This window comes from Balearica regulorum, chromosome 1 (genome assembly GCF_011004875.1).
Source record: "Balearica regulorum gibbericeps isolate bBalReg1 chromosome 1, bBalReg1.pri, whole genome shotgun sequence".
Lineage (NCBI taxonomy): Eukaryota > Metazoa > Chordata > Aves > Gruiformes > Gruidae > Balearica > Balearica regulorum.
The window spans coordinates 184,463,998-184,484,720 of record NC_046184.1 but is presented as its reverse complement, the minus strand read 5'-3'; the positions used below and the strand labels follow the sequence as shown (position 1 = coordinate 184,484,720).

At 46.3% G+C, this 20,723-nt stretch overlaps 1 protein-coding gene across 1 annotated transcript; it reads right to left on the bottom strand.

The window, feature by feature from the left end:
- Positions 1 to 4,524: 4,524 nt before the first annotated feature.
- CNMD (chondromodulin) lies at positions 4,525 to 19,320 on the bottom strand. Its single transcript, XM_075741739.1, has 7 exons — positions 19,193 to 19,320; positions 18,590 to 18,724; positions 16,002 to 16,142; positions 12,944 to 13,057; positions 10,155 to 10,308; positions 7,692 to 7,894; positions 4,525 to 5,722 (listed from the first exon to the last, which is right to left on the bottom strand). The coding sequence occupies exons 1-7, from the start codon at positions 19,262 to 19,264 to the stop codon at positions 5,507 to 5,509; spliced, it is 1,035 nt and encodes a 344-aa protein (XP_075597854.1). The 5' UTR covers positions 19,265 to 19,320; the 3' UTR covers positions 4,525 to 5,506.
- Between the last annotated feature and the right edge of the window lie 1,403 nt (positions 19,321 to 20,723).

Here is a 20,723-nt window from a genome sequence, read left to right as displayed (position 1 = left end):
GAGCATTTGCCATCCATATGGGCTGCTAACATTGAAGTTGACTTGATTTGGAACGGGGACTTGAACTTGATTCTCCCGGATAAGTGCTTTGCTGCTTTTTATTTATGCTCTGAAAGGCATTTCTTCCTTTCTAATGTAGAAGCAAGACAAATGTCTGAGTGCCTTGCTTTGTCACAAAATTGGACTCTTGTCTCCTGGCCAGCCTTGCTTTATAAATGTCATTCAGAGCACTTAACGGTGCTTAGCAAAGACTTGCTGTGGGAAAAGCCTAGATAAAAATCTCTTAACTAGAAATGAAAAAGTAATTTGAGGATGTTTCTGCCAATCGAGTTGCTCTTACTGAAGAGAAGAGAGTGGAGGTTCGTCTCTCTACTTTCACTCACAGAAAGACCATGGGAATATTTTGTCAGATAAGCACAATATTGTATTAAGTGGGTACTGTTTCACTGCTTTGGGATTCAATTCAGTTAGCTTAAGGCAAAAAGTAAAATAAAATGTATTGCTACTTATGTACTCTTGAGGCATCTGTAATGCAAATATAATGCTTTAGCTTCGGGCTAAAACTTGTAGCAATCAAGTGGTAGACCTCCCTGTCCATCTCAATCCTGTAAGCCAAGTTTGCAGGTCTAAACATAATTCCAGCATGTTTCTGAGTACAGACAAATAATCTGTGTGTGTTCCACCTTAGAATTTAGGTGAACTAATAATGGCAGCTCTTGTTGCCTTATGGGGCTGAGGGGATGTGTGTTGGGTTTTTTCCTGGTGAGAGGGGATTGGATTAAAGCAGTAGGCAAAATTTCCTTATAAAGTTTAGGGGAAGGTGCTTCATGAAATTTGTGAACAGTATACGTTCTGTTCTTGACAAAACCCACGCACAGAGTGGTTCCAGAAGCCCTAGGTCAAGAGGAAGGTGGCAGGAAGCTTGGAAGTTGAGTAGAGGCTGTGAAGGGTACCAGTGACAAAGGGAATTTCCTTCGGGACTGGAGAGGGTGAGTGGAATTTGTTGCAGCACTGGCAGTGAGTTGGCTGGAGGTCGAGAACTGCCTGCAAGGACAGACCGGATGATGTTTTAATTGCATTCAAACTTACCTTGAAGTTGGGGTTTTTTTCCTCAAGCTTTTTGGTCACCTGTAGAGAGTACTGTCTAGAAGACCCAGGCAGTTTCACCTCAGTGCTCTGATTTGTAGTCCTGTTGTAAATACGGGAACAGAACAGCAAGAGGTAACAGTAGCTTTCCCATTTAATACCACAGATGGGATTACTCTCTGCTGCTGTTCTGGGGGTCACAGAAAATGCCTGTCTGTTGTCGCTAAGACTGCCTCTCTCATCTTTGGTATACGTGCAGTGCTTGTAAAAGATCAGTTGAGCCTGTCAGAAGCAGAAGATGGTGGTGCTACTGGTTCAGTCTAACTCCTGCCCTTTGTGAGCAGAGATTCTATCCATCCTGGTATGCCAATCGGCAATCCGTTCTCTGCCAACTGTAGTGTTATGCTTCTCTACATTTTTTCCTTTTTTTTTTTTTTTTTTTTAACCACTACAAGGAACAAGTGATTAGTCTGTTCTTCACTGAAAATTTCTTGGAATTTGTTCCCAGGACTAAGAGAATGATATCAGCATATTATATTATATCAAGGGATGAGAAAGGTGGTAGTGGTTAATGAGGCTGTATTGGATTGTGTGGGACCTGAGCATGATGTAAATAGTATGGAATAAGGGGTAGATAATGTCCTGGTTTCAGCTGAGGGTTAATTTTCTTCATATTAGCTAGCATGGGGCTATGTTTTGGATTTGTGCTGGAAGCAGTGTTGATAATATAGAGATGTCTTTGTTACATGGACCTATTGTGGTTGAGCAGTGCTTACACAGAGCCAAGGCCTTTTCTGCTTCTCACACCGCCCTGCTGGTGGGATGGCTGGGGGGGCACAAGAAGTTGGGAGGAGGCACAGACAGGACAGGTGACCTAAACTGACCAAAGGGATATTCCATACCATGTGACGTCATGCTCACTTTATAAGAGGCTTGGGGAAGAGGAGGGACTGGGGGGCGGCTCTGTTCAGAGTGATGGCGCTTGTCTTCCCAAGTAACCTGTTAACTGGTGACAGAGCCCTGCTTTCCTGGAGACGGCTGAACACCTGCCTTGCCTGCCCATGGGAAGTGGTGAATGAATTCCTTGCTTTGCTTTGCTTGCATGCACAGCTTTTGCTTTACCTATTAAACTGTCTTTATCTCAACCCACGAGTTTTCTCACTTTAACTTTTCCAATTCTCTCCCCCATCCCGATGCGGGGGAGTGAGTGAGCAGCTGTGTGGTGCTCAGCTGCCGGCTGGGGTGAAACTCTGACAGTGCTGCAGCAGGGGCGAAGTGCTATAGTGGAGGCAGGAGAGAGATTTCCCCCTTCCATGACCCCGAGCTGCTTCTTACTTTCTCAGTGTAGATACAAGTGGAGGGTGATTCCCCTGTCAAAAAGGACGAAGGGAGAGACTCAGGTTCATTCCTTGGAAGTGGGGAGAAAAAGGGCTGTAGATGCAGAAAACAGACTCCTCCTGCCTTCCCATCACTGGCTTTCAGTCTTTTTAACCCTATGGCTTTATTGCCTGTTTTCCTTCTCTTTTCTACCGGCCTGAATTTATCCCCTTTTTCTGCTCTGCTCTGCCATCCTAATCCTCCTAGTACACAATCACATGGTAATTAAGATTAAGGATAGTAGAATTATAGTGCTCTGACTAGCATTCACCCACCTGTGGTGGGAAACGCCGTTGGTGGCAAGCTCACCCCTCTTTCATTCCTCCTCCCCTAACTTTGGCCAAAGGAAGGTTTTGAACTGGTTTCTGCTAGCGCAGACTCAGATTCAAGGAACATCCTCCCCCCCCAACCCCCCCCCCCCAAATGCAGACATGTTGTAACCTCTTTAGTGTTCAAGGTGTTACATTGTGGTGGCAGTGGAAAACTTGTCTTCAACATTGGTAGTAAGTGCTGAACGACAGTGAATAGGATTGCTGTGGATAGTTAGAACCGTAGTCTGAGCCACCACTGCGGGGAATATTGCTGTGTCCTTTCATACCATTGGCTCATTGGTTTTATTGTCATTCCTATTGCATTTCCGAGTGTTTCCTTCAAAATTAGTTATTGTGCTTAAATAAGATTTTTCAACCTTGCTGCAGCAAAAGATCTTTACTTTTTTTTTTTCCTTTGAATTCAGCATTTGTTTGCTTGAAGCATGAGTTGGGGAATGCATTTTGTTGCATATCTTTTGGATAAATTGTGCCCTGTGTGTTGTACTTGGGCAAGATTATAGTGCTGGCAATTTTACTAGTCACAGACCATGTAAGTAGTGTGTCTGCTTCTTTTATGGCATAGTGCGTACATAAGAGTTCTCAAGACGTATTTGACAGGCGTCCATGAGTAGGGTGCTTTTTTTTTTTACTCCTTAAATGCTTTGTGACTGCCTATAGAAAACAACTGATACAAGTTTTTGTTTAGGAAGAGTTAATGTTGTTAAGAACTTGTAGACATGGAAATCACCTACACGACTGGCTTTTTAGCATCTTCTAAAGAAGACTTTTTTTTTTTCCCCTGGGGGGACACAAGGAGAAGCAGGTCATGGGTTGTCTCAAGATGGCCTTAGATGCAAAAGACAGCAACAGTCTAGTTCGTATATACAGTCACATTTCCTTCTTTTTGCCTTCAGTGTTTTACTTACTGATCCCCTTGTTTTCCTCTCCAGATAGTTTTTGAGCATGTACGTAACGGTACTGTTACACTTTCTACTTTGAAAAAAGCACAGAAAGCGATTGCCATTTTTAATGTATTTGTTTAATCTGCAGTAAAAAAAAAAAAAAAAGGAAAACCAACTTTTCTAAGCATATGAATGATGTACTTCTAAAACAAAATAATGATCAAGGTCATTTTAATTTTTAAAAGCAGAAACTCCAATTTAACAGGCCTTGAAATCCCACTTTAAGAAGTTTTTAATTTAAATCTCAAAGCAAGTCTGTTCTTCAGATTAAGGGAAGGTGAAGCTTATATTAAAAAAAGCTACAATAGAACAAAATACTGAATTCTATTCTCATCTTATTCTCATTTAACACTTTGCTTTTTAGATATGCAGTTTAGCATCCCACATGAGATTGTCTTTATTTTCTTTAAGCCACGATTATGTCAAATTAATTCCTCTTTTCTGTGTCACGCAGTGTTAATAACATTACTAGGCTTGCAACATCTCAAGAGCTGTTTAGTCACAAAATGAATGCTCCAGAAAGCGAATTTTAAGAAAAATTGGACCATTCTGTTTATAAAACCTGTGTAGATGGCTCCATAAACTCAATGGTAGGGTTCAAGATGTAGAGTATGGATGAAGGCAGCGTGGTACCTCTGTCTTTGGTTTTCAAGGCTAGAAATCCTAAGTCATTCCTTCTTTGTGAGTGTTTCAGCTTAGTACCTTCCTTAGAGATTTAATATGTAATAGGGTCAATCCCAATAATTGCAGAGTTTGCCTAAGCAAAAAGGGTGAGGTTAGAAACCTCCTTTTTTTTTTTATTTTTTCTCTTTACTGGTAAGCAGTTTCTCTAGCAGGGAATGGAGGTTAGCTTCAGCAAAGCTAAAGGAGCTAGCGTGAATGGCTGCTATCCATGTGAAATAAAGAGGGGTTGTAATCTTATGTCAGAAGTGTCTAGTTCAAGGATTTATAAATACAGTGACTGTTGTAGATTCTGAAGGGTCTTGAGACTCTTTGGTCTGCAACTGCATGTAAATACTTTTGCCGTAGTAGCTGGATAGCAGATACTTGTTAGACACTACAGTGGTATCATGGATACAAGATTCTTGATGCCGGGGCTTCTTTGATGTTGAGATGTGCAAAGGGTTTTGATTCTGCAGCCACGCACATTCCCTTCCGCAGCCCCTTTTCCTGCCATTTGTTTCCGATTTAGCACAATGTGCGCTTTCCCGTGTCCCCTGGAGCAGCTTTGTGGGAAAGGTATGCTGTAATTGGTTTATAACCATTCATAATGACCTGGCAACTCGGTATGAATAGCAACGGGGAGCAACTTAACTTGTGATTTATTTAAGTAAGCTACATGGATGAAAGGTACTCCCAAGTGTGCAAGTTGAGCTAGTTGCCTAATTGGATGTAAATTTTCACGTGTTGCTTGGAAAGAGAGGGTTTTGTTATGAAAGGCTGAATTTGGATTTACGAGCAAGTTTCTGGACTGCTAAACCAGTCTGCGCAAAGTTTAATACTGTATTTTTTTGGGGGGGATGTCTTAGTTTTTGAATTCAGTAATTGCTAGTATACCCTTGTCACTTGTAAAGCTAATAGAATATTAACTTAAGATTTGTATTTACAGTTAGAATATCTGACCTTACTTTTGGTGCAGTAACACATGCTTTGATTTTTGAAAACCAGGACTGGTACTGCTGCTTTGGTTGCGGTCTTTTACCAGTTTGTTGTCATTGCATTCCTGCTTATTTTGTCAAGGCTCTGATTGCTTTTTTTTTTTTTTTCCCCTCACACAACACCCATGATACGAGCAACCCACCAGCTGCAGGGCATGATGATTCGGCAGGCAGTACGACAGCCTTGGTAGTTGTACGGCCACGGGTGGTAGCCCATGAGAGGCTCGCAAATTCTCTGGCACTGTGTGTAACTTCGTCTGCATTCAATACAGCACACGCCTAGGTGATCCAGCATGGGGTCAAAAGCCATCCCTTCACCTTCCAGTTGCTGAAATGTAAAATATTAAATGTCATCCCGGTGCTATTATTCTCAGAGAATGTAGAATATACCTGTTAACCCTACAGAGGGTAAAAACTGAAATCTTGGTCCTGTTGAAGTTAACAGAACTCCCACTGACACATGCATCTTGCTTTTTTTTTTTCCTGCTTTTTTTTTTTGTCTTACTCTGGTAGCAGTCTAGAGTTGGTGCAATCACCCATGTAAAATGGAAAAAAAAAACAACAGGGAGCTCTAACTTCATTATTTTTCTTCTACAGTCCTTTCAAAAGATTCAGCAGCAGTAAACTCCCAAGTTCTAAATATCAGTGATGGAAAAGATTTCAAGACCTTTATCTGGGTCTTTTATGTAGATGACAATATCTGAAATGCATGCTGTGTTTTTAATGTTTTTGTTTTAATTTTTGTATTTTAATGATAGCATTCCCAGGAAACTATTCAGTAAACTATTAAACTATTACCCTGCAGTTTTCTGAATATTTCTCCCTGTCTTTGCTTTTTTTTTTTTTAACCTCTGCCACACTTGAATTCAGATACCTGCAGTGTGAACTTCCACACCTGAGCTCATCGTCCAAACTCTACTCATAGTGGGTGAAGAGAAATAGATCTAGGGAGGATTCGTTTCATCCTACAGGAAAGATCTACAGTATAATTAATGGTCCTTTTGAATTGAATTAATCTATCTCTAAAGAAAGCTTGCATGTAGGCATCTGCGCAGTAACCATTAGCGAAGGTGAATCCTGCCCTGCAGGCTGAGGGAAGTCTGGTTGGTGACCATATCTGCCTGGACATTGCCCGTTTGGCCAGGGGGCCTCTAGCTGGAAGGACGGACCCGTGGTGGTTGTTCTGCCACTGCCCTCCAGAGATGGGGCAGCTCAGACCCCACTGACGCAGTCATGTTGGTAGCTGTAAGGAGAAGTTACGTTCCAGTGCCGCTGCTGTTTGACTGACCTCGTGAGAGAGTCGATTTAGATCCACTTTATTTGGAGTGATTAATTTAAGTTTAATTAAGGGATGTCAACTCAACAGAACGTTGTCACAGTGTAATGATCTCCTGCTGTTGCATAAATGTCAAGTCAAAGCTGGGACTTATTTCCAAAGCAGGAGGCGTTTATCTTGTGACAGTGTTGTATTAAAATGACTTATTCCTGCTGCACCAAATGGTGGGTGTAAATTGTCTGGTGCTGGTGCAGTAGACTGGAAGGTGCCTGCAGTACAGTCAGTTTTCCTGCAGTGCAGCAAAGGTGTTGGGACACCGCGGCGCGGCTCCCATGCTCCTTCTGTGGGCTGCTTCGTCTTGAAGAGCAAGAACAAGTTTCGTGACACTCATTCTCCACCCACTGTTGCTGTCTCTAAAGTCCTTTGTGAATTGCTTGCTAGCCTAAGGCCATTTACTCTGATAGAGAAGAGGCTGAGAAAATGATTTATTTGGCCTAACCCTAATCTCTTTACAGCCAGGCACTACTACTGCTTTCCTCTTCAATAGTCACTTCTGATACTAATTTCTGTTTGAAGGCAAAGTATATTTCTAGCTCCTGTACTCTCTCTTTACATTGTCAGTAAATGATGGGGATCAGCTGTCTGATCAACAGCAGCTTTGGTTTGTTTTCAGATGGTGCTGTCCTTGCTGGGTCTCTCTAGTGCTGCTTCCCAATGGACCTGAACCCTGGAAAGAAATTTGGCATCAACTTGCCTTAATCTTGCCACCCCAAGCACTTCTGCTTGTTTCAGAGTGAAGTCTAATGAAAACTGGGATGAGGGAGAAGAGGATGAGGCAAGACTTTTTTGAACTTCCTAGGGTTTTTTGTAAGTCTGTAATTTTAGAGAAAAGCTAAGCAGGCAAACACTGTGCAAATTAAAAAAAAAAAAAACAAGAAAAACATACAAACCGCACATCAACAGTATTACCTGTCTACAACAGCCTCGGGCTGTGAAAGAAGATTACAGGGCAAATACTTACATGATATGGGTTGTCCGGATTAAGCATTTGATCAGTTTCTTGTCCCATTGGCCCGGTTTCATTAGATTGGTGATCAAGCTCTTGAGTCAGCTGTGTGGTGGGTGACCTGGTGTTTACTTCTTCAGTAGCAGCTTCCAAGTCTTCTGTATCCAAGTTTGATTCTGATTGGCGTTTGTTTCTCTTCATTTCTCTCCTTTGGTTATCTGAAGAAATAATCACAAGAGGATAATCTTATCTTCAGCGTGTCCTTGTATTTATCCACACATTATTTAAAGTTTCAGTGATTTGTTTAAATATTAAAAACTGGAGGGGGGGAGGGGGCAGAGGGAAAGATGAAACTATGTGGTGGTAAACTTGACGAGCATCCCCATGGGAGCTGCTTGCCTTCCTGTGTTGTATCTGCAGCCAACGTCAGTCCAAAGGGGTGTGCGATTGCCTTTTTCTTCCCTCCCGCCAACCCCTCTTCTTCCTCCCATTGAGGCAAAACAGGTGAGAGGAATTTGGAGTTTTTTTGACCCACCATACGGTCACTGATGTTAACTCAGAGGCAGTTGCCAGCACTTACAAGACCAGTCATATGCACTTCATCTTTTAAAGTGCTTTTGTGACAGACTGGTGCCCTGCTCCCAAGGGCAGCTGGTGTACCTGGTGGAAACAGCTTCTGGACAGCTTTCATACTGCTCTTTTGTTGTCCTGTGGGATACAAAAGCTCATGAGAAAAGTGGAAAATATTGGCAGTTTGGATCCACAGGTGCTCTAAAATGTCTTTCCCCCTGTGTTGGGTTTGTGTGGCAAGGTTTTGGTAGTGGGTGGGGGCATGGGCTATAGGGGTGGCTCCTGTGAGGAGCTTCTAGAAGCTTCCACAGTGTCTGGTAGAGCCAATGCCAGCCAGCCCCAAGATGGGCCCGCCCCTGGCCAAGGCCAAGCCAATCAGCACCTCAGTGATAACATATTTAAGAAGGTGGGAAGTTTTTTTTACATCGGGAGGGGGAAGTGCGGAGATGTAACATCAAGGTCAGTGCAGGAGGAGGGGGGAGGAGGAGGTGCTCCAGACACCGGAGCAGAGATCCCCCTGCAGCCCGTGGTGAAAACCATGGTGAAGCAGGCTGTCCCCCTGCAGCCCGTGGAGGACCGATGAGGGGGTGTAGAGATTCCACCTGCAGCCCGTGGAGGACCCCATGCTGGAGCAGGTGGAGGCACCCGAGGGAGGCTGTGGCCTGTGGGAAGCCCGGGCTGAAGCAAGTCCCTGGCCGGACCGGTAGACCCGTGGAGAGGGGAGCCCACGCCAGGGCAGGTTTGCTGGCAGGACTTGTGACCCCGTGGGAGACCCATGCTGGAACAGTTTTCTCCTAAAGGTCTGCACCCCATGGAAGAGACCACGCCGGAGCAGTTTGGGAAGGACTGTAGCCCGTGGGAGAGACTCCATTTTGGAGCAGGGGAAGGATGAGAGGAGTCCTCCCCCCGAGGACAACGAAGCGGCAGAAACAACGTGCGCTGCACTGACCGCAACCCCCATCCCCCTCCCCCCATTCCCCCCCCCCCCCCCGCCACTGAGGGGGGGGGAGGAGGTTGAAGCCGGGAGTGAAGTTGAGCCCGGGAAGGGGGGAGGGGTGGGGGGAGGTGTTTTAAGGCTTGATGTTATTTGTTTTTTTTTCATTGCTCTATTCTGTTTATTAATAAATTAGATGAATCCCTTTTTCTAAGTTCAGTTTGTTTTGCTCGTGATGATAATTAGCTCTCCCTGTCTTTATCTCGACCCGAGCCTTTTAACTTCTCCTCCCCATCATGCTGGGGAAGGAGTGAGTGAGCGGCCGCGTGGCGCTCAGCTGCCGGCTGGGCCTAAACCATGACACCCCCGCCCTTAAGTGTTCTAATATTAACTGGACTGAGGAGGAGTAAATCTTTTCAAGCCTCCTCTTCTCTCACCTGGAAGCCACTTGGAGAAGTTGCCCTCTCCCTGATGATTCCTGAACAGCTTTGCTAAGCTTGGCTGTGGGTGATGAGAGTACTTCAGCCTTGGGACTGCCTCCAGGACCTCATAAACTTCATCTGCCAGTTGCCTAGCTAAAGTATCTTGTCCCTCCACTCCAGTGAAATCCTCTGGAGAAGCAAGGTGGGAAACAGGACAGGCTATAGTCCCAGATCAAGAGCTTGTTGGTTCCCTAACTCTTGGCCAGGTATAGTGTTTCTGCTACCTGGTGTCAGCTGCCTAAACGTTTAGGGCTAGTTTAAGCTATTGCCTTGTCCTTCTGTAGAAGGAGGCTGACCTCTCTGGCAATACTTCATCTCATAGTAAGTCACCCACGTGGGCTATATAAACTGTCTGAGGAAATGCAGGTATGGAAGACCAAATGTCTAGGTGTGGTTTCCCAGATGTGCAAGTTTTGGTGGCAGACCTGATTTGGGGCAGGAGTTTAGATGAAGTGAGAGATAACATACTTTTTCAAATACAAGAAGCGTTACCTTTGGGATATGTTGGTCGCAGCCAGAAAATTGGAAGATCCCCACAAAGCTCTAAAATTTTGGGGCTTAGGAAACTGTTATGCTTGATAGGCTCGTCTGCAGCCACCCAGATAAGGGAGTTTTCGTCAAATCTCACAGGCATGATTTCATCTTCCTGCAAATAGAAGAGCATAAATCCTTTACTAGCTCAGTGAACAGTCATGTGCCTGCTCGCTGTCAATTCTTAAACATCGAAATGTACAATCATCCGCTGTAGCTAATACCGAGCAGACTTGTATTTTATGAACATGAACCAACTGTACTGAGCCAAAGCCTGAGTAAAGGTTGCCACAGTTGAAATGAACGGCAAAACTTCTGTCGGCTTTCCTGGGGCTAAGATTTCACCCGTCTCTCTCTTGGAAGGCTTTTGCCCCATGTATAAGGACAAGGTGTCAGAGATCTTTCAGCCCGAAGGGCCAGATTTTCAGGTGGTGGAAACTGTGATTTACTACCTTCAGCAGAGCAGCAATGAAATACGCCAGCTAAAAACAAGACCCTAATCTTTTATCATGCCCTGCTCTCATTTGATGTACTCCCAAGAGATGTGTATTTACAATGGGGGGGGAATATCTTATTCAAAAGTTTTAGAGAGGATTATAGCTTGAGAACTGCTCCAGCTTCCAGTTTTAAGTCAACGTGATCGGTCTGATTAAAGGTCTCATTTGGTAAAAGCAATTCAATTGACCAAAAGCTTGAAGTGCAAGTTAAAGGAGCCTGCCTTTTTGAAGTGTACCCTGCAGGTTTTTGGTTCGTATCTTCAAAGTAATGTAGGAAAATGCCAGTGATTGATTCTTTAAAGTTGTTAGTTCAAAGTATTATTTTACATAAAATGTGTAAGTATTTTATAGCAACAGTGAAATATTAAAAGAAAACCAACTTTTGAATCATGAAAACCAGTATGATTTCAAAGTCAAAATTCTAAATTGCTTCCATAAAAGTCATCAAAACTTGTTATATAACTGACTAGATCAATTTATTCCGTCGCGTTGTTGTTCCTTTAATGTGTTTATTGATTTCTTTTGTAGGTCTCAAGTCATTTAAGTTTGCTATCCAATCTGTCTAGTGAGAAGTGCTCTTTATATTCTCCCAGTTAAGCTTTTATCAGCATCAGAAATCTCTGAATCTGGTTTTCAGAAATAAAAATATCCTTTGTTTCCATTTGAGATGATCATGACTTGTGAGCAGGCAGAGTTTGAGTATCTGTAAAAGCTTAATCAACCATTTTTATAGGCAGTGTTGGTTATGATACGTGTTGTAAGAAAACGGCATACGCATACTTCCTCCTAAATACGTGTGCATCAGCGAGAGGACTCGCTCTAGAAAAATAATTACTATTTTGCCATTCCTGTCATACATCTAACCTGGAAAGTCGAGTAACAAGGAGAGGTTAATACCCCAATGGTAGCACTAAGGCGGCTGCTGGTTTTGGCCTTGGTGCGCATGATTTATTGCAGGGGTTGTGTAGGTGGTACATCTATGGAGAAAGCGCACAGGAAACGGGACAGGGAAGTAGGTTTACTGTAGCCGGGTAGAAGATTAGAAATAATTTTTGGACTATTTTAGGATTATGTTTTCAGTCCTGTGACTTTAGTCTTATAAAAAGAGAAATCGAAACCTTGACTTTAGTCACTAGTGCTAATGAAGTCAAGGCACCTAGCCTGCCTTTAAAATGAGGCAAGGGGGGAAAGATCTAGGTATCTGCCTGGAATTTGGCCAAGATCTCTTCCCTATCACGGGGAAAATCTCACCAACTTCAGAGGACTTTGTAATATTGCTGGTGCATTGCTACTTGAATTGAGAGAGACCTTTTTCCGCCCTCCATTTTAAAGTAGAAGTTCAGTAATCACAGCACCATTGCAGGTAGGTACACCCTTAATGGTGCTTCTCTCCCAGCTAATTGTATCTGCTTGTATTTTCCTGGGAGCAGAGCAGACCCAGGGAAGGAGGTTGTGGACCTCCTGCCAGTGGCTGAGCCGCCACCAGTGTCCAGGCTTGGCCATGCTCAAGTCACCAGAGCCACTTCTGCATGGGTTTGGGGATCTGAGCTCTGGGAAACAGGCTTTGCACACCTGAAGCGATAGATGTTTTTACAAAGGTCAGCTAGGGAGAGGTTTTGGCAGTATCTGGGTGAGAATTGCAGCTCTTGAGGTGGTCATGATACAGATTCCATTAAATTTAGTGAACACAATGTCCTACAATGAAGTCTGATGCCATTTAAGAATGCAAATGCTTAACTTTTTAAACAATTATTAAAAAACCCATTTAACCAATAATATTTTCCACAATTCCCCTTTATTGACTATTTCAGAGGACTTGAGTCATGGAGTCCCTGCTACTGCTCAAGAGTTGATAGAAATCTCCTGGGATCTACCACTATCTCTCTTTGCATTGACTAAAGCAGCTGCTTCTTCCATGCTCTCCCTCCGCAGGCTTGTTTACAGCCTGATCTCAGGCAGATGTACTTGTCACCGAAGTCACCTGTGGATCTGCTAGACGTTGGTCTACAGCTTCCCCCACTCCCCCATCTGCAGCCCCTCGCAATGCCCCTGGACACAGTGACACCTCTGACACCAATCTCGCTTTTCTTACCTTTCAGGGACCTCTTGCAATCAGTCAATGAACCCTCAACTACCCTACCCTCAACAAACTTACCACTATCCACAGTGGCTTTCAAATGTCATTTTTATTTGTATTTAAATACTTCTCTATACAAAGATTTGTTAAAAAAAAAAAAAAAAATTACCCCTTACCAGCTCAGATGAGAGGCTCGCTTTAGTCATAGCATCAACTTCGGGGACGTGAGCTTTTGGCTGAGCTTTGATGTAACACTTTTCTCCCTCAGCAAAACGGATTCCAGTTATGCCCTGCAAAAGCAGAAGGCAGGGGGTTGTGCGCAGCCCTCCAGCTCCCCACCACCCTCAGGAAAGCGCTCGAGCTCTGCTAAAATTGCCACTGAATTTTTAGTCTGAAGGTTAAATCTTATTTAAAACCAGATGCAATAAAACGCTCTTCCCTCATCATTTTAGCTTTACAATTTTTGTCAAATGGGTCTAGAAGTTTTCACTCGATTGCTGAAGGATGGGGGTGTTTTATATAAGTGCCTCCGTGCCCGCTGTAGGCTACTTGGAGTAGCTCTGCTAAGGAATTAGTTGACACGATTTGAACCGTAACTTAGCACCTAACGTAGGCAGCCTCAAAATTGTGTTAGCTGGCTGACCCTTATGGTACAGACTTAGAAAAACACGGGAGCAGCTTGGTCCAATTTATACACATAAGTGGCTGTGACAGCAAGGGAAAACTCGTGACGGGGAATTTGGTGCAGAAATGTGTGTATGAAACTTCCTTCGTGTGGCTACGAGGGTGAAATGCAGTTGCCTAAACCATGGATGCCTAGTTGCATGCAAGAGAAGGGTATCCCAGCAGCTCCAGAGGGCTGCAGGTCTTCTGCAAGTCCAGGGTCGTAGCTACCAGCTATGTGCCAGCACCTTGGGCGCCAACATTTGGGCAGGGGAACCTTGTTGGTATTTTCTATGTTTCAGCTGTAGGTTTTTGAGTACCCATAAAAGAGTTCCCTTTTATGTTATGAATTTAGACACCTTGTTGTGGACTGCAAAATTTGCATGGTTTTCACAGGGTTGCGTGAGCTCCATTCAACCACCTAAACATAAGTATCTACTAGCATTTCTGCTCCGTACTTATATCTAAAGGGCAGATGCCAAGAGGATGGGGCCAGACTCTTCTCTGTGGTGCCCAGCGACAGGACAAGGGGCAATGGGCACAAACTGGAACACAGGAAGTTCCATCTCAGTACGAGGAAAAACTTCTTCACTCTGAGGGTGACCGAGCACTGGCACAGGCTGCCCAGAGAGGTTGTGGAGTCTCCTCCTCTGGAGATATTCAGAACCCACCTGGACCTGACCCTGTGCAACCTGCTGTAGGTGATCCTGCTTTAGCAGGGGGGTTGCACTAGATGATCCCTTCCACCCCTAGAGGTCCCTTCCACCCCTACCATTCTGTGATTTGAGATAGGCTGGTTTTCTGCCTAGCCTCTAGCTGCTAGGCCAGGGGGCCAGGGGTGTCCTCACTACCCCTCTCGCTTGCTTCATACGGCCATCGTGAGTACCATAGGCTTCTAGTGCAGCTTGGGATGGACAGTACTGAGACACCTGAGTCTCATCCAGTGTGCCTACAAGTTCCTGTACAGTTGGACAGACACTCATCAAAATAAAATGACTAATTCCAAAGCAGTGAGAGAGGGGATGGCTATGCAGGGATGGGTGCACAAGGGAACGAGACTTTGTGGTGCACTGAGCATGCTGGGAGTATCCTAATATTACCAAATCCAAGTCTTCGCTGACCATGCAATCATTCGAGCGATGCCAGTTAATCCAAAGCTGCTAATGTAAATACTTGGCCATTGGAAGTGTGTCTCTTCAATTTCTTTCTCCTTCTGCTCAAAATGCAACTGGCAGCATCCCTTTGCTCTCACTGAGCCTGTCCCCAGTCCTCTGTAATTACAAGCAGGCACTGTCCCTGGGAGGTCCCTTTAGCTGGTTGGTGGTGGGAGCTGATTTCTGGCCCGGTTGCAGCAGGTGGTAGCTTACCAGCAGCACGCATGGAGGCAATGGGAATTCAGCATCTCTCCTGTGGGCTGGTACTTTGGTGCAGATGTGGGAATGAAGACAAATGAGAAGAGCTCGTTGTGGGTGCTCTTACTCAGCTGCTAATAATGTTGCTATGGTGATGTTAATGAGAGTTTCATAAAGGCTGAACCACAGCTGTTGGGAAAGTCAGGGTCCTGGGTCTCTTGGCATGGATTTGTTTGTACTTGCTGAGAAGCTAAGGAGCTGAATTTCCTTGCCTTTCTAGATTCACCAAGTGGAAGGCGGCTGCTCCAGAAGCCCTGGGCAAGTCTTCCTAGGAGCAGCATCTTTATTTCAGGTGCTGCTTTGACTTACAGAGGACTTAACTCTGAAGTTGAGTAGAATGTTTTGCACCTGAGAACATTAATTGTAGGATCTGAGCCCTGCAAATAGATTTCTGCAACTCCACATAGATGTGCCTTTAGCAGCTCAGAGGTGGTACAGCTCAGTGAACCGCTCTGAGCTGTTGAGCTCTGCTGTGATTCGGCATCTGTTAGTCCAGGCTCTGTGCTGAGCAACCATAGCCACGTTTCTGGGGTACCCAAATGTGTTTGCTGTCAGCCCAAGTGGCCCAGCGCTGTGCGTTTGGTGCATGGGTGCATAAGCTATGCTAAATGCTCCATCCACTCCCCTAGGGATGAACCCAGGCCAAGCTGTGAAGAGCAGCTTCCATCTTTGATCTTAGGGCAGAGCACGCTGCCCAGGTCCAGCGCTGTATAGTGGTCTCTCCTTGGTGTCTACTTGGCTTGCTGTGTTGACCCTATGCTCCTAAAATGGTGATGTTTTGGGGAGGGGGAGGTGGTTTTACCAGTTCAGATCATATGAAATCATGCAAAGGTTGTGTCACAGCCTGCCACAACATTTTTCTAGCAAGACCCCAAGGGCATATGTTGCAGCTCTGTTCAATGGCTTGACATGCAGAGCCAGACCTGATGCAGCCTAATCTATCACTGCTTCCCAGAGCGGGCCCTGGCATGAACTATCCCCAAAAGGCCCTTGAATTTTGTTTTGGAGGAAACTGCCTGGCTTGCTGTGAAAGGTGGATGTTTGTGTGGATAGTTGGGGGTGGAAACTGAGGCCCACTGGGGTAGAGAATTCGGGGCAGGGCACGGTATGCTGAGTCCAGTGCTGGAGCATGTTACATGAAAAGGGTGGAGGTACTTACAATCTGAAAATCATGAACTTCAACAGCCTCTTCACTCCCGCTTCCTGTTTTGAATGTCTCCAAGTTGTTTCCAGCATCTATTTCCATCGATCCATCTTGTACTTTCCCATTAATGCTCATGGTATAGTGAACATTGTACACCTGGAATCGATAAAGGAGCAGTAGCGCACGTCAGTAATGGCTTCCTGCCTCCCTCCTACACCAGGCCATGGGTCAATCTAACTGTCATATCCCTATTTAGCTCCTAACTTTTATTTCTGTAGGCATTTGATAACTCTCCAACAACCACCACCAAACTACGGCAACACTTCCCTGTTGGGGCAGGCTGGCAGAGGAGCAGGTTGCCCAGAGAGATCGTGCAGTCTCCATCCTTGGAAGTTTTCAAGGCCCAACGGGATAAAGCCCTGGGCAGCCAGCTCTGTCCCCGCAGCTGTCCCTGCTCTGAGCAGGACTAGACACCTCCTGAGATGCCCTCTCTAGGGAGTACTCACTTTTACTTCAAAAATAATGTGGGATGAGTCCACATCCAGGCTCGCTCCAACTTAAAAACCTTCTTCTAGGTCATATTTTTCACTTCTTATGCTGGCATGATTCCCAAAGGACAGCAGGAGTGAGCATCCTACTCCGAAGAAGGCCAACCCCTATTTATCTCTTAGGATGTTCTGCTGAGGTGCAGGAAAATGGGTTTGTCTTGAATATGAACATGTTTCCCAGCTTGTAATGGATGTGAACTTTGTTTAAATTGGATGTGAAGTTGTATAGACTCCTATTTTCCTTGTCAGCGTATTTGCTCTTATCCTATTTTCAATGAGAAAAGCTGCAGCGTGGTTTGTATTTGCTGGAGGACGACAATCTGTGGAGGGGTTTTTCGATGCTCTTGTGCAGTTCTGCTAAAAGCGCTGCACAAGCAGTTTACTTTTGGTGTTAAAAAAGCCTTACAGCATTTTAATGAAAAACTTACACTGACAGCTAGAGACAAATTTCTTCTTCTCTCACCTTCGCTCAGAAAAGTCTAAGGTGCTAAAGATTTATGGTTCCTCAGTTACATAGATTCAGTCCCATATTCTCCGCTGTCTAGGACTCCTGTTGAACATGGTCCATTAAAGCAGACCAATGTACATATTCTCCTGTGCTAGGGGCTGAGCTGGAGTTGAGACTTCGTTACCCCTGTCAGTTATGAGAGAATTTAAGGATTTAAAATAAAAATAATAATTTAAAAATTGCCTTTTTATTTAATGAATGACATGAAATATAATTTTTACAGTTGCTTCCTAAACATTTGCAAGTCAAATGTAGCTTTCTGAGTTTGAAGGCAGCTTGGAAAAATAACTCTAAGCTTTCCCCGTGTCTTCACCTGGAGATCAACTTGGAAGCTTAATGACAACTACGAATGTGATGCATTTTGCAAAGTAGAATTTAGATGATGGGAGCAATAAAAAAGGGAAACTTTGTCCTGTACTCCTCAAATGCACCCACCCCATCAGAGCTGAATACACCATACCCCCCTCCCTGCCTACGTACCTATTCACATCCCTCTCCTTTTTCAAAAGCCTAGAGAAGCAGATGGCTCTTACAGCACATCCTGGAGGTCAGCAACATGTCCTGGTTTTGATGTAAAATCTTGTACTTTCTGGTTATCTGAATTATCCCTACGTGCACGGGTGCATCTCACCGGGGGACCTCTGCTCTGGCTGCTGGGATTTGCACAAGGCTCTCCTTGACGGGGACCGGCACGTGGCTGGAGGCAGTACAAAACTTCTTCCAAAGTAAATTCAAAGATACCAATTGCACGTATGGGGCAAGTTACATTCACATGTGTAACATCGTGTTTCAAATATCTTTTAAACCAAAATCTTATGTAAACAGAAAGAAAATTTAATATATAAACATGTTCTCATGCTCTGAAGTTTGTTTTTTAAACTGATCAGCAGCTTCTCAGTTTTGTGCTTTGCATACAGGCTTTTTCATGTACCCCAGAAAAATGTACATAATAAAACTTATCATGGCTTTAAAAATGGCTGCACAGCTGCTAACCATAAATACCTATGTGTACGCACCACCAGAGTGAAATAATGGCGCTTATTAATGGGTTAAATATAGCATTACATATTTGAGGGTCCAGGTAGAATCTGGACCAAGAATGCAGATGATGTGAAAAAGGAATTTACTCATTTCAATGCTTTTTTTGTCCTGGGAGCTGGAGTTTGCCCAGGATGTAAATCCCCGGGGACTTGTTGGGGTTTGAGTTTGCTGAGGATTTGCGAGCAGAAATCAATGTAGCGTCTGTGCTCTCAAAGATACGTTTCATGTTCATTAAGAAATGTGCTTCCAGGAGGCTCCATCCAAACAGCCAGTAAAGATAGTGATTATGGGTTTGGGTTTTAGGGTTTTGGGGGGGTTGTTTTGTTCTGGTTTGGGGTTTGTTATTTTTTTTTAAAGCATGGAGAAAACAAAGATCAGCTTAAAGACCTCGTTATCGACCTCGCAAGAAAAGTTTCCAATCTGTGCATCTCCTTACATGAAACCAAGTCACAAAAAACCCCCCAAAACCAACCCTGCTCGATGTGAGGATGTACTTCCAGGCTCACCTGCCGCTCGGTGGCTTTCCAGAAGTAGAAGGCGCCGATGGCTCCGGCCAGGAGCAGGAGGGCTCCGGCGATCAGCACCGCGGCCCCCGCTTTCAGCAGCCGCCCCGGCCCGGGGGGCGCCGCCGCCGCGTACGCCTGCGGAGAGCGCGGTGCTGGCTGCGGGGCAGGGAACCCCCCGGCCCGCAGAGCCTCCGTCCCCCGGCCCGGCAGGGACCCCCGCCCTGGGACGCCTGGTCGGGCCCCGGCCCGGCCGTGAGGACCGCGGCATCCCATCCCGACCCGTGCCGGTCCTGACCGGACCCGACCCATCCTGATCCGACCCGATTACGACCCGTTCGATCCCGATCCGACTCGACCCGTCCCGTTTTGTCCCGATCCGTCCCATCCCATCCCATCCCGACTCGACCCGACCCGACCTGACCCGACGCGACCCGTCCCGTCCGAACCTGTTCAGTCCCGATCCGACCCGTCCCGACGCGAGATCCATCCCATCCCGTCCCGTCCCGTCCCATCCCGTCCCGTCCCATCCCATCTCGTCCCGTCCCGTCCCGTCCCGTCCCGCCCGGTGCCACCCGCGGCGCCCCGCCGCCCGGCGGCACTCACGGGGGGCAGGCACTGCTCCAGATCGTCGGGCCCCGCTCGGGCGATGGGCACCTTCTCGGAGCCCTCTGCCATGGCTGCCGCGAGAGGGAGAGCTACCCGAGCTCCGCCGCCGCCCCGCTCCAGGCCCCGGCCCCGGCCCCGGCCCCGACGGGGGGTCAGCACCGCCCCGGCCCACCCCGGGCCCCGGCCGGCGGGGAGGTGGCACCGCCCCGGCCCCGACGAGGGCTCAGGACCGCCCCCTCCGTGGGCACAATCGGCCCCTTGAGCTGCCCGGCAGCTGTCGGGGCTCCCCGCGGCTGTGATCGCCTCAGCCCAGCCCTGTCCCCCCCCCTCCCCCCCGCCCCTGGGGCTTGCGTCCAGTTTTGGGAATGGGGGAGTCGGGGGGGTGTGTGGGGGATACACACCCCCAACCCCGCAGGCCATTGCGGAGGGGAGAGGTGCCCAACAGACAGACGGCCGTTGTAAAAGGCAGCTTTTAAAATAGAACAGCTTTTTAACTGCTTTTTTTACACTTGACACAGGAATTCACAGGCGCTGGAGCTGAAGAGCTGCTGTTGGGTGGCTGCTCTGCAAAACACCTCACGGCACACGCCAGCAGCCTTGCCTCCAGCTGAGCCCCGCGGCGAGGCTGGGCACAGCCTGGGAAACGCAGCCCAGGCCTGGCCCAGGCTCAGCGGGGGCAAAGTACGGGGGAAAATAGCATCTTTCCATTTAAAAAAGTCATAGATAACTTGCGACTTGACCTCTAAAGCAGATGTATCCCTGGGATTTCTTCCATTTCCTCATCACTCATACTGCTCAGTATGATTTTTCTGAGCATCTAAAGTATAGCAGGATCATAGGGGAATTTCGGTTGGAAGGAATCTGTTTGCACATTCTAATATCACTTAAACTCAGGGTTACAGCTGGCTACGTACGTCCATGTCTGTGTTTCCTTCATGCACCTTATGGACATCACGCACATGCTTGTGCCCAAGTGTGCACTCTTTCCTGCCGGACCCCTTTGGGGCTGATATTGTCAAACACAGAGCAGGGTATTCTTTGTAAGGCTGGAAGCAGAGAAAAAAAAAAAAATCAACTGCAAAAAGAGTGTGAAGGGGGTGGTCTGGGTTGGGCTCTGCCCTGCCTTACCCTGCTTGCTCAGTGGCCCAGCTCCGGTTTCCCAGACAGGCAACAGCACTGGAGGGGTGGGGAGTGTTAACCCGGGGAGACCCTGGCACATGGGGCCCCATCTCACTCGGGGGGAGTGCCTATGCTAACCAGCTCTGCAATAGCCAATTTTTTTTTCAGAGTATGCATCGCCATTTGCATTTTCCCCTCTCCATTATCTGGCAGGTTTATGTCTTTGCTGAGTTGTTGCACACTACTGACGTGTACCCCTTAAGCCTTCTGGGATCTTGACAGCAGAGGCCAGGGATGACTCTGTCCTACAGAGGCTCATCCCAGCTCTGTGGACCCCAAAAAGGCAGGTTTGCCCCTGCAGTTGATTCCCTAGGCTTGCCTCTCCTCTGCGCCTCACGACGTAACTGCA

Bases quoted from the DNA above. Each gene is read 5' to 3' on its own strand.
- CNMD (XM_075741739.1), bottom strand. From the start codon at position 19,264: ATGGCAGAGGGCTCCGAGAAGGTGCCCATCGCCCGAGCGGGGCCCGAC. The intron at 18,725-19,192 runs GTGAGTGCCGCC...CGCTCTCCGCAG, and splicing joins TGGAGCAGTGCCTGCCCCCC to GCGTACGCGGCGGCGGCGCC. The intron at 13,058-16,001 runs GTAAGTACCTCC...CTGCTTTTGCAG, and splicing joins AAGTTCATGATTTTCAGATT to GGCATAACTGGAATCCGTTT.